At 41.1% G+C, this 17700-nt stretch overlaps 1 protein-coding gene across 1 annotated transcript in view; it reads right to left on the reverse strand.

Moving 5' to 3' along the window:
- Nucleotides 1-17700, reverse strand: part of rttn (rotatin) — a gene marked incomplete at its 3' end in the record, with an annotated part of 33741 nt that overhangs the window by 2285 nt on the left and 13756 nt on the right. The window contains exons 25-46 of the mRNA XM_083935972.1: nucleotides 16526-16768; nucleotides 15712-15868; nucleotides 14325-14491; nucleotides 13461-13680; nucleotides 12188-12316; nucleotides 11908-12012; nucleotides 10742-10900; nucleotides 10476-10553; nucleotides 9246-9444; nucleotides 8863-8957; nucleotides 8672-8759; nucleotides 8140-8341; nucleotides 7710-7800; nucleotides 7235-7385; nucleotides 6799-6936; nucleotides 5666-5868; nucleotides 5372-5477; nucleotides 4457-4554; nucleotides 4144-4221; nucleotides 3562-3688; nucleotides 860-1053; nucleotides 35-308 (exon numbers count right to left, since the gene is read on the reverse strand). Of these exons, the coding sequence (XP_083792098.1) occupies nucleotides 35-308; nucleotides 860-1053; nucleotides 3562-3688; nucleotides 4144-4221; nucleotides 4457-4554; nucleotides 5372-5477; nucleotides 5666-5868; nucleotides 6799-6936; nucleotides 7235-7385; nucleotides 7710-7800; nucleotides 8140-8341; nucleotides 8672-8759; nucleotides 8863-8957; nucleotides 9246-9444; nucleotides 10476-10553; nucleotides 10742-10900; nucleotides 11908-12012; nucleotides 12188-12316; nucleotides 13461-13680; nucleotides 14325-14491; nucleotides 15712-15868; nucleotides 16526-16768 (3302 nt within the window). The remainder of the gene's footprint in view (nucleotides 1-34; nucleotides 309-859; nucleotides 1054-3561; nucleotides 3689-4143; nucleotides 4222-4456; nucleotides 4555-5371; nucleotides 5478-5665; nucleotides 5869-6798; nucleotides 6937-7234; nucleotides 7386-7709; nucleotides 7801-8139; nucleotides 8342-8671; nucleotides 8760-8862; nucleotides 8958-9245; nucleotides 9445-10475; nucleotides 10554-10741; nucleotides 10901-11907; nucleotides 12013-12187; nucleotides 12317-13460; nucleotides 13681-14324; nucleotides 14492-15711; nucleotides 15869-16525; nucleotides 16769-17700) is intronic.

Below are 17700 nucleotides of genomic sequence, written 5' to 3' on the forward strand. Positions count from 1 at the left end.
ACGATTTCATTTAATCCCTTCTTCCCTTCCATACCATTGGCAATGACGTGAGGCTTGTTGGCAGGGCAGAAGCAGAGATTGTGAAGGGTGAGCAGTGCGTGGCGTCGGTGTGGTGCCAGGTCTGCCAGCAGTTCCAGGGCTCCGGTCACCTTAAGAATACTCTGCTGGCCGTCCTCTGCGAACGAGAGACTGACCAGGAGCTTCAGCCACAGGCCCAGTAGGCTGCCACCAACACAACCTATGGACGTGGACTTAACACCACCCACCTTAGGCATTGGCACTGACAGGAAGGCTTGCAGGAAATTATTCTGAGAAAAGCAAGCAGAGTTTTAGCATCATGTGAACAGATCATTTACATTTGCTCCACAGTTAAGGAAACATTCCCCCAGCGAGCATAAGCTTGAGCGATGAAATAACCAAATGATAAAGCCTATTTTTGTATACTCCTGTGTGAATTACTACACTGGAGTATTCCCATAAGCAGAATTTGTGTGGTGTAAAGCAAAATTGCAGGCTTCAAATGATGTTCCCTCAAAATATTTCACACCCGATCGTCTGAGAAATTTTAGTTTAGATGTGTTTTTTATGATCAGTTTAGAAAATTTAAATGTGTATCAGGATATCTCAATAAATAATTTCATCATGATACAATTCCATTGAAAGACGATAAATTCTCATATTGAATTAAAATATCGATTCCCCATTCCGGGGAAAAAAACTGATGCCAACACTCTGACTAAACCAATCAGCACTAAGTCTAAGTTTCTTTGAATTAGCAATGAAACACTGTCTTGTCCTCTACATTAACTTACACAACATCTGTCCAGAATATTGTGTGTAATGTGTATCAGGCTTGTACCTTTTGCAGGAGGCCTCTGCAATCGCGGGACATGGCGAGGTTAGCCAAGAGACAGAAGGCTAGCTTCTGAACAGCACTGTTATCTGGGGCGACCCCTGAGGTCAGCTTCATGACGCAGTGCATCAGAGAGCTACTAGGGGTGCCTTTAGATCCTGGTGCAACACCGGGGCCGACGCCACAAACACAGCTGCATGCTGAAAGGAAAAAACACCTATTATTTTTGGATTAACCTGAAAAAATAATACTAATCAAAATTGAATGTAACAAAGATAACCTTACAAATGTTGTGGATGTGTTTGTCATTTAACCACCTTCATCACTCACACACCAACAGACACACATGCACACACATGCCATACAATGTAAAATGCAGGAGCATAATATCCACACTAATTACAAAGCATAGCAGATAAAGGCTGAAGGTAATTTTTAAAAGGCATACTCAATATTTTCCAAACTTCCATCCCTGAGGACATTTAGGCCAAGACTGCATAAGACATACAGTTACAATTACCAACAGCTAAAGGGAAAGGGAAGTTTGGGGTCCCCTGCTAGAGCTGCGCCCCCCGCGACCTGACCCTAAGTAGATAAAGATGTGTGAGTAAGCAGTGTCTTCAGTCTAAAGTTCAAAAATGTCCAACCAAAACCGTAAATATTCTTTGGATTCCTCTGGTAACTCTGTATTGTACTGTAGTTCCATTAGCAGTTATACTAGCCACTTTTATTACCAAGAAAAAAATCTGATACAAACACAGTGTACCACTCAGCAAAATGCTCTTTTCTTCGTCTCGCTACTGTTCAACTGAAAGCTAGCTGGCTGTCCAGCCGGCAACACCAGTAGCCGCAAAAGTAAAGCCTGACCCGACAGGCTGCACTTTACAAAAACATCTCTGCTTGGCTGCATGCACAGAAATTACAAAAGCAATGAAGAAGAGTGGATCGCTTGTACCAAGAATTAACTTCACCTTAGTTGGAACAATAAAGATGTAGCTTCTGAGAGAAACCAGCTGTAGCCAACAGACACTCTGAACACAGTGTCCTCAATGAATAGATCTGACTCACTGAAGACTCACGGAAATAATTAAATAGCTTTAACCCCAAAAGTTTTTAATCTTCTAATTTTAATTTTCATTACCAATGAAAGTACCTTGACTGATGGTGAAAACTACACATCCTCTGGATCTGGGAAGGAGGGAAATTATTTCACCCTAGGCTAAGGCTACAATTTAGATAATAGATAACATAGGGAGTGGTGCAAATACAAATATCTCCCTTGTGGCATCACATTCAGAGTCAAATTCAGTATAACTGGCATGACTAATTGCTGCACCTGTAGATTAAAACTGAAAAAACAAGCTTCAGACAGAGAGCATTGACAAAGGTCTGACACTGATTGATTATTGCTTATTGGAAAACATGACAGCAACATTAATTATGCTAACATGCTGCGATGTAACATGGAATGGTAACCTACAGAAACAGGCATATGCTGATGTTCGCCCGAGGTTATCTCACTACCTGTCAAGTAAGCTTGTCTATCACAGAATTGACGAGGGAGGTCTGCTTTATAATAGATCCACCTCACCGACGTGAGTCAAGGGTGTTCCCACTACTGCTACAAATCTCTATTTTTTTATGATCATTCCATACAAGTGTAAAAAAAATTCTTTATGTATTTGTTTTTTTACTTTCTGTCTGTGGGAGCAAGTTTTGGGGCTGCTACAAAAATACCTGTGAAAATGTGTGTGGCACAGAGGCAAATAACAATCTGACTTGAACTAGCAGTGCAAACAAAGCTTTAGATGAAGGAGGCAGACTAGAGATGAAACATTCAGTTGAAATATAGCAGTCTCAGGAGAAGAAATGGTAGCCTGAGGCTGGATGGTGTAATACTAAGCCTGGCTGCATGCAGCCTGAGCACAACCTGCTGTTCAGTTAACCTTTAGGGAAATACTGTGCCCGACTTCACTGATTTCTTGTGATTCACAGCTTGAGCTTATGAGGTCTAAAGTGAGTGAGTTTAGATCAGAGCACATGCATCCACTGAGGAACCGGTGTCAATCAAACAGAGAAAGAGACACACACACACACACACACACACACGCACACGCACACGGAAACGTTCATAACTGTTGCATATGAAACTTCCTTTCCATCACTGATGAAACTGACTTCCATTGCACAACTGCATCACACACACAAACAGATCAAAGGACCACCAGCCATTTATCAAAGTAAAATTTCCCTACTGTTTCCTCTGCACAAATCTTGCCTTTCCTCTACTCAAAAAGCCTTTTGCAGGTCTGATTTCCACATATACATCTCATACATAATGGAATACCAATATCTCGGGCAACACAGAGATGCTCTGTGCTTCCCCCACATCATCTCCCACTGGTCTGAAACCGGTTTCCATACATACAGTGAGACGGCTATGCAGCCTGATCCCTGGATCCTGACACTGTGCCCATTGTGATTGGCAGGCAAGTAGGCGCTGGTCTGATACAGTGAGCCACAATGTTGTTCAATGGTCACTGGAGAGGACAATGGGGCTCTTAGTGTGAAGCGTGTGTGACTCAGTCAGATTGTTAACAGCAGACAGAGGCGATGGGCAGGCACGGGCCAGGCACAGTGCCTACACAAACACAGAAGGAAGAAATAAAGACAGACACACAGATGAACACACACACACACACACACACCTGTGGTGCAGTTGGCCGTATAGACACACAGAAGCTCCAGCACCGCCTCCATGGTGGGGTCATCCAATAGGAGCCAAGGCCAAAGAGCATAGAGAGCCAGTGTTAGGCGAGCATCTGTGGCCACTACCTATATACACAAATGGATTATACATGTGTACGCACACACGCATGTGCGCGTTAAGGCCCACATACAGGCATGTACATGATTACAGATGTAGAAAATATTAGAGAAACTCTCATTTATACTCAGCACACACACAGATGGCAGCAATCAACATAAAATGCTTTATCTCTGTAAACGTGCAGGAAAACACAGGGGAATAATGGCAGGCTAAACACTACAGTAGAGCCTCCCTGACTATTTAACCACCGGTGACTGAAAAGGCCACTTATAAAATGAAACCAGCTAATATGCTCCATAAGTAATGCTATTACAGGGTTTAAGAAGCTAAACTTGCTGAGATGTTAGAAGGGCCATGCACATTTAGGAGAATCTCATTTACAGGCACAACATTGGTACTCGGAGGTTCCATTAAATATCAATTAGCAGTGGGGAATTAAAAGGCAGACGCAGAGGCTTACTTTGCATTCATTGTTGCGGTAAAGAGCGCTCCGCAGGATCTCCACAGTCAGCTTGACTTCCTTTAAATAGCCTTCTTCCTGAGAACATAGAAAGACAAAAACAAAACCAATATGTTGAAATGTTCATAACCCTGCATCTTTACTGCTCCATAACAACAAAGGGACCAACTGCTGAGAACTACCACAGGTATTCATTATATGTATCAAAAAACTCATTCATGTTGAATTCAGTTTGTTATTATATCCAAAGGAAAACAAACACAGGCAACACAGAAATGCTGAGACTGGCATTTTCCAGAGAGTCTCTGCTCACCTTTTTGCGGTGGGAAGCCTTGCCAGGTCGGACAGACTCCAGGTGGAGCTGGGAGTGGGTTTGCTTCATTTGCTCCACACAGGTGTCAATTAGACCAGCTAGGAAGAAAACATACATACTTACAGTGCATAATGGAACATAGCTAGAGTATAATAATTAGACTTATAATAACATATCAACTTCTGTTAATGGTTGTTTTACAAAACAGACGCAGTGGAAATGTTTCCAGTCAAAAACAAGTATTACATTTTAGATAAAGGTCCCATATTGTAAAAGATGACATGTCAAAGTATTTTTTTAATATATTATAATGCAGGTCGAGGTGCTATATAAATTCTTTGAAAGTATCAAAATGGTCAATCCATAGAGTAACGCACACAGCCTGTATTCAGAAACTGCGCCCTCAAACGAGCCATCAGGACTTCAGTAAGGTTAAGATGTTACAACAATAAGTCCCACCAGTGCTGTTGCAGTCATGCAATGATGGGGTAGAACCGCAGGGAGCACAGATGCAAAATCCCAGAAACAATGACCAATCAGAACAGACTGGGCTTTTTCAGGAGGCAAGCTTAAACAGACAGGTGCTAAAACGGAGTGTTTCAAACAGAGGGTGAATACAGGCATATTCAGACACACGGCATAAGAAAAATAATGTGAAATGGGCACACTATTGGACCTTTAAAGCAATTTGAGCAAGTTCTTTTATGTTTAAACTGAAGACTCAAACAAAGAATCTGTATCAGTCTATTAGTATAAACCTGAAAATTAGCATAATATGGGACTTTTAATGTAAAGAAAATAACAACACATTTCTTACGGGGAACCACCAGACAACAATACTGTGACCCATTTTAGATTTTCAAAAAATACGTAACAGTCGGCAGCCTAACTCTAGCCTGAGGTTTGGGGAATTACCTTTGGCTGCGTGGGTTTGAGCTGAGGGACTGCAGGCCAGAAGTGTCATCAGAGCTCTAGCTGTCAGCGTCTTCAAGGGGTCCTGAAGGGTCCTCTTATCAAAACTCTGGCATCAACAAGAGGGATTCAGTGATCATTCAAGGATAGCATCCCAATCTTTGTATCCTTAAAACTTTATCACATGCACATACAATTTTTGTCTTTAAAAAAAGAAACCAAGTTTAATCTATTCCAATTCCCATTGTGTACCAATGTCTAGACAGGCTACCACAAGCCCCCACCGCCTCCACGTACCTGCAGTAACAGTTCACACAGCTGGCTGGCTGAAGGACCATTCACAATGTCAGACAAAGCAGTAGCATGTTTAGAGTTTGAGGTTGTGACCTCTACACCCAGACTCTTTGACTCCGCTGTGAAAATTGTACGGAGAAACTGTAGGGCCATTGTGTGGAGAAGAGGGTCCGCAAACTTCTCATTCACACACACCGATAATGTTCCTGCAGACACACAGGGAAGAATAAAAAGAGTGAGTTGGTCTTTTAATGAATGACACAGCAATACATACTGAGTCACAGCGAGACAAAATGGCAAATCCATTATATAAATCCCCTGACAGATATTTGTCCATGACTGAGGAGAACACACTAATCATTTGAATGTGTATGCAGACACCCAGTTACCATAAACAAGTACACAAAGACATAAATACAAGCACAAAGGCTCAGCATTCATCTTTTACTGGACTCATCACATTTCCCTGCTGCGCCATTAATCACAGAGGAAGATGAGAAGGAGGAGTAGAGGTATAAGGACAGGATGCAATTATCCTATCCTAGCATCTGTTCAGGGAAGTTAATACACACAGTAATGATGTAACAAATGTTTTAATATGGATTTTTATCTGCACCCGAATTAAAGCAGCACCATTATATCTAAGATGCTAATCCTGGTTATTCAGTGAGTTACTGCAATCAGCATAATTAGATGATTATCGGTCTTTGTGATTTGAAGAGAATAAATATTTACAGCCATATTTCATCATGTATTAGGATCTGTATTCTTAAACCACAATGGGCTATTCAAATTAACACCTAAATGTTTCCCAAAAAACCCAATCTATTATTATAAACTGTGAGAATTTACCCATGATAGATGGTTATAAACCACACACACACACACACACACACACACACACACACACACACACACACACACACACACACACACACACACACACACACACACACACACACACACACACACACACACACACACACACACACACACACACACACACACACACACACACACACACACACACACACACACACACACACACACACACACACACACACACACACACACACACACACACACACACACACACACACACACACACACACACACACACACGGCGCTCTGTGTACCTGAAAATGTCCGCCAGCGTCTCCCCAGCGCAACAGCGACAGATGGGTACGCTGCCGAGCTGTCCCTCCTCACCAGAGTAGCCAGGAGCATAAACACGTCTGCCCAGCACACACAAACCACATCCCGGGTACCTGCATCTGAAGAGGGAAAGAGTGAGTCACAAATTTAATGACACGAGACAGCCACAAAGCCAAACACAGATCATACTATGCAACATATTGCAGGGAAAGTTGGATACATGTTTGAATAGAAGTTGCATTTCACACATTGTTTATGGTTTTTCAGATCAAGAATAGTGACATACCAAATCACAAAGACCGATAATCATCTAATTATGCTGATTGCAGTAACTCACTGAATAACCAGGCTATTGGACTACTACTTTGGGAATAAAAATGGCGACTTCCATTTTAATTTAACATAAAAGGTTCTGACCTAGCCCTCTTGTATCCAACATAAGCACTGCGACCAGAGTAGTCAACAGCTGTTTCAGGAAGTCCATCTGGCCAATGAGCTCCTGGCTCACTGTGACACATGACTGCAGCAGTTTGGAGAAGCTGGACAGGAACTGAAGAAGGGTGACAAACTGGGAACATGCACACACAAACAGGAACACATTTTTATTCATTAACTACACATGCATGTAAACAGATTGCACACATTTAATGAGCAGCTAAGGTGAGAGAAAATATGAAAAAAATATTCTATTTTCAAAGCTGCAAAAACAATGGTGTGCTTTGTGCATAAGCTTGAGTATTCCACCCACGCCAAAATCTGGAGGTGCCCTCAGACAACCTAGAGCTGCACTGAAGCACTGTACTGTACCAACCCACGTTTTTTTGTGGTAAGTCATAATAACAAAAGTAAAGTTGAAAAAACCTTCAGAACTGTTTATCACAATGTTCCTCACCTGGATCTTGATATCCTCTCTCTCTCTTGGTAGGACGATGGATGTCTTCAGCTCAGTCAGACATGTCTCGATGGGTTCAATATCCACCAGACTGCAGAGGAAGAGATGATGGGAAATGTGGGTTTGTGAGAAACTAGCTAGAGGGTATTAGGGTTACAATTAACATGAATTCTCTACTGAATAAAATACATACATATTTATTTAAATGATGTTTTATCATTATAAAAAAAGACAAAAATATGTAACCAGAGCTCAGTGTTTTATTTACACGGCATAACCTCTCTGCAATCAGAAAATGTTTGTATTTTTAGTGACAACTAATTATTCAGGTATCAAAACTATAAAGAATTAATTTTCCATCAATCGACTATTTAGACTCAGCATTTCAGGGGAGAGTTGGTTCGTGCAGCCTGAGCATGTGGCCTCTTACCTGGCCAGCGCTTGGAGGAGCTGGTTGTGTCGGATGGCAGTGAGGGCAAAGTCTGGCAGGATGGCCAGCAGGTTAGTCAGGAGCCCACAGTGGGCTGTCATGAGGTCCGGAGTTACCATGACGACGGGTTCCGCAGCTGAGGGCTCACCCTGTCGGGAGTCTTGGGAGGTCACTGAGTCGCTGGTGTCTGTGTCACTCTGGCCTGTGAGACACATCAATAGACAGTTAATAGATGCCTACACAGTGGTTTGCACACTTCAGTTGTCTGTGACTGGAGATACTCTGACCACAAAATCAAACAATCAATTGAGGTCAAATACAGAGAAAAAAGTCCTACTTTTTAAATTGTAAGACAGACAACATGAATACAGATGTGGGGAATAGTTTTCATTTATAATTATCACTCATTCAGTGAGGTTCTGCTACTAAAGGAAAATAATCTAAATGTGTATATGGTATAAAGAACTAAACCATGATCTGTAACTTTTACTGTGAATGCATGTATACACAAAGACAAACTCTGTACTAGTACCTTGAGCCATGAGTCTGCTGGCAGGGACATCCTCTGTGATGCTCAACGGGGAGGGGCCCTTAGGGGTGTGTAGCCCTGAACCTCTTATCTGTAATGAACATGAAGATGAGAGGATCCACTTGACTTAATGCAGCCGTTTATATCCAACATGTTAGTACATTACGTTTTTAAGGTACAAAAACATTGCTGACCACAGTACTGGATGTGGAGAGGGAGCTTGAGGGTCTGCTAGAGTCGATAGTGGGCGCTGGTGGATCGCATCTCCAAAACCAGGAAGTCTCAGAATCTATACAAGCACATAATGACACATTAAAGGTCCCATATTTTAGAAAATGAGATTTAGATGTAGTTTTTGATTATAAAGCAGGTTGAGGTGCTATATAAAGCGGTTTAAGTATGAAAACGCTCAATCCAGTATTCAGAAACTGCGCCTTTAAACGAGCTGTCAGGACTTCTGTAAACATGTAAACAAGTGATCTAGTAGAAACCCAATATACAAGTATGAAGTTGAAAATTAACATAATATGGGACCTTTAACATACACTGTAAAAAACGATACAAAAATAAAACATACCAAGTGAATTGCTCTCCTGAGAACGAGGTCCACTGCTAGCACCAGCACGAGATTGCAGTTGGAAAGTGTACCTGCCTTGGTAACATTTGGAGGCAGAGAGAGCCACATGTTGAAAGTACTGACAGTGGTAAAGCAGCGCTTGGAGTGCTGGAAGACCCACCAGAGACACGCCAGACACCTCATCATGGACACATGGGTGCTGGAAGATGAGAGAGTTAATGTAAAGATGCAAAGATGAGTGCACATTAAACTGTTCTATGACTTCCACTGATATTATTCTGATAAGAACAGAGCAAAAGGAACAGTGGTGAAAGAAAGGATTAAACTTTGTCTGAACCTCCACTAGATTTATATTTTCAACATCCAATATTAAACTGAAATCTACTTTGCTAACTTTAGTTATTAAAAGTCCCCCACATGGAAATCATTACATTTACATTCATTCATTCATTCATCTTCAACCGCTTGTCCCTGTCGGGGTCGCGGCTGACATCGGGCGTGAGGCGGGGTACACCCTGGACAGGACGCCAGTCTATCGCAGGGCACACATAGAGACGAATGGAGACAGACAACCATTCACACCTACGGGCAATTTTAGAGTCATCAATGAACCTAACACGTGCATGTCTTTGGACTGTGGGAGGAAACTGGAGAACCCGGAGAAAACCCACGCTGACACGGGGAGAACATGCAAACTCCACACAGAAAGGGATGCGAACCTGGAAACTTCTCGCTGTGAGGCGACAGTGCTAACCACTACACCACCGTGTAGCCCCAATCTTTATTTATTTCTACAGGGTCTGATTTGAGCTTTGTACAGTATATATCTGTCTTGATACCCTTTTTTTTCTGGCAATTACAACTTGATCAGATTTTGTAAACAGCGAACCTTGCTTTTACAAGATAAGGATACATAACATTTATCTTTTCGCCTCTGACATAAAGCTCCCTTCACAAGTAATGACATCCCAAATTAAGATGCTGTTGGTGTTTTGACAGAGATTTAAATGTAATTATATTGGATGTGAGTGCTGGAGGCCTGCGCCCCAGTAGAGCTTCCATTCTAGCAACACCTCTGGTCTGAACCCGGCAGGGCTCAATAAGAGGGGAGTTAGGAATTGGAGAGAGGAATAGAGAGGGGATATAGACGGAGAGAACTTGAAAGAGAGGGAGCGAGAGAACAGTTCATGGTCTGTAAAAGCTTTTTAATTGGTTGGCAGAGCTGCTGACCTGCCAGTGGGAGTCCTTGGCCTCCTCTGCATTGGCAGGCATGGGCATCACCAGCAAGTTCTGCAGGATAAATGCAGCCTGGACACACAAAACAAAAAACAGAGATTTGCACAGACTGGGTCAAGTTAGACTGCATCAGCAACAGTGCCATCTGCCTGTATTTGGCTGGTAATACAGAAAAATCCAGTCACATTTTCTGACCATAGATGAAACAAAAGTGAAATTGGCTTCTCTCTCATTTGATAGGTGCAATTGTACCTCCGTACCTCTCTGCGGACCATGCTGCTCTCCTGCTGATCGAGGAGGATGTTGAGCAACGTGCCCCACAGACCTCCGCTGATGTTCTGACAGCTGGCACACAGATCCTGGCACCCGCTGGGCACCGAGGACAGAGCTGCACCTAAACCCAAACTGGCAAACCTCACCTGATATGAGAGGGGAGACACAAATTTGGGCAGGTGTGTGAGGAAAGAAAGAGGAAAAGAAACGTGGTGTAGGTGTATATATATATATCCACTGTATACTGTATATATCCACAGAAAAACATGAATAACTGCTCACGTTATGGGACTGCTATGGTTAGAAATATTAAATGTGAATATCGGTTGTGCTGGCTGTTCATAACACTAGACTTTACTTTAAATTGATGATGGCAAAGACAGAGTCTACCTTGTCAAGGGAACCTCTTAGACTGACTGGTGTGAGAATTTATTTTTGGAGGCAGACAGAGAATTTGGTGTGAATAGCTGTCATGTGCGTCTTTTAGTCTGCCAGTTCTTGTGCAACTCTTATGGGTTTCAATGTGTCCCAAACGACAAGCATGTAGAAACTTAATTTTATGACAGAAAGACTATTAAGTTTAGCTGAAGAATGAATAGTGAACAGTTAAATACTAAAGACTTAAATGTCATATACATATGTAATACATATGTTTAAGTGTATAAAGGTCCCATATTATGCATGAATTCCAGTTGTCCTCTGTTTAGATGATTTAATGTTAAAGATACATTATCTTTCTCAAACTGTTTGTTTGAATATACTGTTCTAGCAGTCTCTATAAGCACCCCTCTTGCATTTCTGGGTCTTCCTCATCTGCGTCAAGGGTTAACAGACGCATCTCAGCCTCCTTCAGCAAGCCTTAATCTCTATTTGTCCCTGCACCATCATTGCAGCCGGGGAATGACTGTAACAGCACTTTCTAACTATATATAGTACAGTTGTGACACAACAGGACGGAAATCCAGGAAGCTTGTTTAAACGCAAAATTTCTGAATATGGGCTGTGTGCATTATTCTGTAGATCATACTTTTATACTTTAACAGTATTTATAGCTCCTTGACCTTCTTTATAATTCAAAAAAATCATGGGAATCTCAGTTTTGACAGTATGGGACCTGTATGGGAGAGAATGAGACACTAATCACTGCCCATACCTCTTGATCGCGGTCGACCCAGAGTGGGACAAGCCAGGCCAAACCAGAGGCACTAGTCTCCTCAGCAGCTGCTTCATTCCCCAGAGACCACTGGGATATGAAGTCCTGCTGCAGACAAAATAGAGAGAAAAACATTGTGTCAGTTACATTCCTAAATGTTTTAATACTGTGTAGTCTGGTGTCTGGCTTTCCAAAGTGCAGACTGTCAGTACTAACATCTATTCACTAATTTCTTTCTAACCATCACCCCCAAAGCGATATAAACACAGTTGACACTTGCCTTGTCCTTGTTCTCGACCATCATTTCATGGGACAGGTGAAGCAGGCAGATGACAGCATTCTTGGTCACACCTTTCCCCATGAAAGACATAGAGTTGCCTCCCCACTCTACATAAAATGAGGAGATCACCTGTGTAAAACAGACACAAATCATATTGGGGATATGGTATTAAAAAGCACTGTGGTGAAATTGTATGTTTTATTGTTGCCCATTCATTCTCATTCTACAAAGACAAAGCTGACAGAACTGCACGTTATATGGATTTGGTACAGTATTCGGTGTTATCACATGTTGCTCCCTGTTTGTGACAAGACGACTGAAGAAAAAGTACTTGTTTTTGAGTTAGTGGTTACTGTACGCTTGTCATGCAACTCAATGCATCCAGAGGAAAGCTGAATACAGCTGAGACTAATTGTTGTTCTTTGATGTGCCATCAGGATGTGGGGCTGCACTGAAGAGCAGATGAAGTAGAGAGGAGCCCAAGGCCTGCTGGGCTTTAGGGTCCTACAGCACCAGGAGTATCAGGTGAGAGTTGGGTCACAGGGTTGAGAAGACACAGACGAAAGTGTTAGGTATCTGATTGTTATCAGAGATGAAAGGGGCCACCAGAGATCTTGACTGAAAAGAAAATTAACCTTCAATCCGAATGCAATCTTCATTGACGTCAATGAAAGCTGACGATTAAACTACTGTGTAAACAGGATGGTCTATTCTACTGGGACCTTCATTCCGAATCAAAAATAAAGTTTGAACACCACTGTGCTGAGGACTGCTGCACAAGCTGGTCTATGCCGTTTTACACTATTTTTTTATGGACTGTTGAACAACCGAACAGATGGAATAGGCAAGGTTGATTAAACTCATCAGCATCTTCACAGTGCGGAATATCTAATCAATGAGATTTTTACCTATTGCAATTCATATCCCATAACCATATTATGCTTCATTTTAATTAATTCCTCAGAAAGTACTGTGTTTTTCCTTTTATCCATTCCTTTTGGCAGTGTTATCTCTGATGAGGGTAAAAGACTTGAGACACACACACACACACACACACACACACACACACACACACACACACACACACACACACACACACACACACACACACACACACACACACACACACACACACACACACACACACACACACACACACACACACACACACACACACACACACACACACACACACACACACACACACACACACACACACACACACACACACACACACACACACACACACACACACACACACACACACACACACCTCTAATAGCCCACTGAGATACTTGGAGCAGAGCAGGACGGGCTCCAGGTCAGAGCAGTGGGAGCTCCAGCCAGGCTGGGCAGTCAGGCTGACCATGCCCTGCAGTGTCCTCTCTAGGCTGGGAAGGCCGTAGAAACGCGGGGCGTCAGACACCCGCAGGCTCTGAAGCAAACGGACTGCCAGCTGGCTCTTGAAGGGGCCTGCTAATGCCAGACATAGCCTGGACAGACAGGAAAGGACAGAGTGAAACAGAGTGAGACAAAAGCAAACCAGACAAACGAGAGGGTAGACAAGAGGCAGAAAAGAGAGGAGACAAAAAAGACAAGATAACATTAACAATTGGCATTCCAATTCTTTTCTATGAACCTCCAGGCTTTTAGTTGTTTAGCATTCATTTTCATTTTCTAAATGACTAAAGCTGTTAGATTTCCATCATAGATGAACTGGTATAAGCACTTCCCCAACAGTGGAAGAACACTTAATTATCGTTTTTTCCTCCTTTCATTTGTTTTTCATTAAGAAATGTAGAATAGCATTTTGGCATATCACTAGCAGAAACACAGTATAAGGTCAACTGTGCCCCTGAAATATACGGTATACATGTATTTCATTTTGGTACTTTACTGTTGGGTGGATAAGCAGATAAAAGAAATAATACTCATTTTACTATTGTAAATTAAGAAATTAAATTAGTTTCAAAATGATGAAATTACTTTTGATAAAATAGTTTGATGTAAAACGCTAGGACTGATATTTAACATGCAATAAAAGTCACAACCACCTGAATATAAAGAACCGTGTCTGTTGCATATCGTGTGACGTTTTCAGCGGAGCGTCATATATTATGGGGTGGAATGACCATACCTGTCAGTGCTTCGAGTAAGTTGGAGGAGTAAGATGTTAAAGAAGCTGGTGAGTTCTCTCTGCAGTTTCTGGCTGACATGGTTCTTCAATTCCTCCGGCTCCCCTGGGCCCTGAGTTGAGGTCTGGGTCTCTACACCAAGCAGCAGATTAAGAAGGGATGCGGTTTCCTGGATGTTTGAATGATGAATGGACATCAGCAAATTTTCGGTTAGTTTTTTGATTTTATGTTTACAGTATATAATGTGTGTATTAGTGTGTATACGTGTGTGTATGTATATATATATATATATATATATATATATATATATATATATATATATATATATATATATATATATATATATATATATATATACTGTATATATATATATATATATATATATATATATATATATAATATTATATATTACATTTCTTTAACATTTTAATTGAATAATGCTTCTTCTTTTAAATGATTGTTTTGGAAACTCAGTTCTTTTTATGCCTTTCGTACTTGTTAACTGCATGCACATCTTAAAAGTATATCCCCTTGTTCAGAGAGATTATTCACTTAAGATTAGTATTACTGGTAAAAATCTAATTTCTAATTTGCCAACATTGCTGAATTCAAACAGACTGACCCATAAAGGGAAGATTTAGAGGAGGCTGCAAAGTGTATTTGAGCAAGCACCTCCTTCTTAATACCAGACATCTTTCCCTGCAAAACTCAGATCTAGAAGAACCAAACATGAGGAATTTCTTACTGCGCATGGAGTAGATTGTAGAGAGCGACAGATGTTCCTGAAACAGCTCAGTAATTACAGAAAAGTCGAAGCAGAGCAGAGCTGCTCACCCCTACCAGGCATACAATCCGAGTCTGCTTTAGCTGCCGGGGGAGGGCTTATTGTTTACACTCACATTAATGAGAAAGCCAAGGTAAGACTGATTAAATCCTAAAAGTAGCTCTCTCTGCTAAAACAGTGTGATGATTCTCCTTGGGCAAAAATATGAATCCAACTTTGTTTTACGAGCTGAGGAAATAATCTCTGCCGCAGGTCTGAGGTGGTACGCAGTGATACTATTTTTCGGTCGTAATGAGAGAGTAATATGTTTGGCTTGTCTGAAGGCGTGTGATTTATGCAAGCTTTGATTACAGGTATATAACCCTCTGTGTTGCTAACCAGAATATTAGCTAACAGAGATGCACACACACATATTTAATCAGCGCATACACCAAAGACAAGCTACAATGCAGTAGTACATTGACAAAATAAAATAGTATATATTATATTCAACAACCACACAAAAAATAAAATCTCAACTACCCCTTTAAGCCATAACCTGAAAAAGAAATTATGTTGTGAGGTTATGCTTTCCTGCTTGACCTGAAAGTATAAATTATTTGTACCTGGTTGAGGAGCAGCTCCAGTATCCAACGCAGGTCACTGTCCTCTGGATCAGACGCAGACTCCGTGTTCATCTGTTTGAAGTAGGCATTCAGAAATGCAACAATGCTCACTAGCAACCTTTCATCCTCAACACAGGCTGGACGCACCTGGAGAAACCTGCGGGGAGGAAGAGACAGAGAAAACAAGAGGAAGAGAAGCATGGTTAAAAATAAAGTACTCAGGACTATTTTTCATTTTCATTTAAATCTCTGTGGAAATATGAATTGCACAAAACCTATGACAAGTATAAGAAATCTGCTGCCAAAATTTATTAAACTTAAAAAATATTTTGGCAGAGGGGAGGTGATAAACTGAAATAATTGATCTACTTGAATGTACTTGGGTAGAGGTTCCACCACCTCTTGTTCTCATTTTAACTGACGATCACATTTTAGACATTTTATTTGTTTAAGTTCAGTTCATTAGAGTTATGGGAGGAAGAAACTTTATTATCTTAAAACAAAACTGAAATCTGTCATGATAAGTTTGTCTTACTTGGTCAGAGAGGCTTTATTACTCAAACCAGGCACTGGAACCAGAAAAGGCATTTAACACTATTCATTTATGTGAATTCTTCAAAATAAGACAAAAAGACAAAGCCACATTGAGCTCAAAGAGCCATGGAAAACATTTGCAGCAGCAATTATAGGCATACTGCTTTGGAAATAACATCCTCCCAACATTTGCTTAATTCATAAACCTTAACAAGACACATTTACTGACTATAAACATATCAACCTACTTAATCTTTCATTGAATTTGTATGCGGTGTACCTGGTCACTGCCGTCTGCCAGCTGAGGGAGTGAAGGGTATCTCTGCAGCTGTGGGTCGGGATGTGAGGAAGGGCCAGTCGGTCAATCAGTAGATAGAGGCTGAGCCTGGAGAGGGCAGAGGTCACCGAGCTGTGTCCTGCTGCCGTGACAATGGCCTTGATGCAGTCCTGCAGTGCAGTTGGAAGGTGCACTGCCTGCAGCGAAAAAACCTGTGCTTCTGATAGCTTTAAGTCTGGATGAAATCTGTGGGGAACAAAATGTTAATGATTAATGGTTCTGATTTTATTCATATTTTACTGTTACTGTCAACTGTTTGTTGAATCAAGCAAGAATGGGAAAACATTCCACTTCCAAAATGACAGCAATTGGTCTCCTCAGTTCCTAAAAACTTACAGAGTTTTGTTAAAAGAGCGGATGCAACACAGTGGTAAACATAGTCCAACTCTTTTGAAACATATTGCTGAAGTCAAATAAATAAATAAATATATATTTTCCAAAAGAGTTTGGATGCTATATATTCAAAATCAGACTACATGACTATTGATATGCTGACAAGTGAGTTGAATCAGTAGCATCCTCAGAGGCATACTAATGACTGCATTAACAAACCAATTTGATCACAAATCCAGAGGGATGAGACATTTACGAGTCGTCAAAAGAGAGATGCTTTCCGAGAATGTCTTTTAATTGAATCAAGCAGAGGAAGGCATCATGCCAGCTCTACTTAATAAGCAATACTCAAGAAAACTGTCAAAACAAAATGAAAAACTTTGTAATAAGACACAACAATATCATCAGAGATTAGGGCTTGTGCGCAAGGTTGTACTTTACACAGAAACGAAGACACCTCTCAATTTCCACTGACTAATCCATCTTTAAGTGCTCTTCTCCCAGTCAAAGCACTGTATAAGATAAGATAAAACGGTTTTACTGTTCACAGGGAAACTTTCTTTTCTCTTTTAATAACACAAAACAACATTAAAAATAAAGCCACCTGTAAGGTCACCCACAAGCAATCTGTATGAAACTAAGGGGATTGGTCCATCTATGGTGTGCATTAAACATCTTTGCTGTAAAACAGTGTCATTCTGATCTTTTTAAAATAAGTCACATTAGAAGTAAGTGAAGACGAATGAAACACAAGATTGTCCACCATAGAGAACATTGTATTAGAG

Source organism: Echiichthys vipera, assembly GCF_963691815.1.
Source record: "Echiichthys vipera genome assembly, chromosome: 21".
Lineage (NCBI taxonomy): Eukaryota > Metazoa > Chordata > Actinopteri > Perciformes > Trachinidae > Echiichthys > Echiichthys vipera.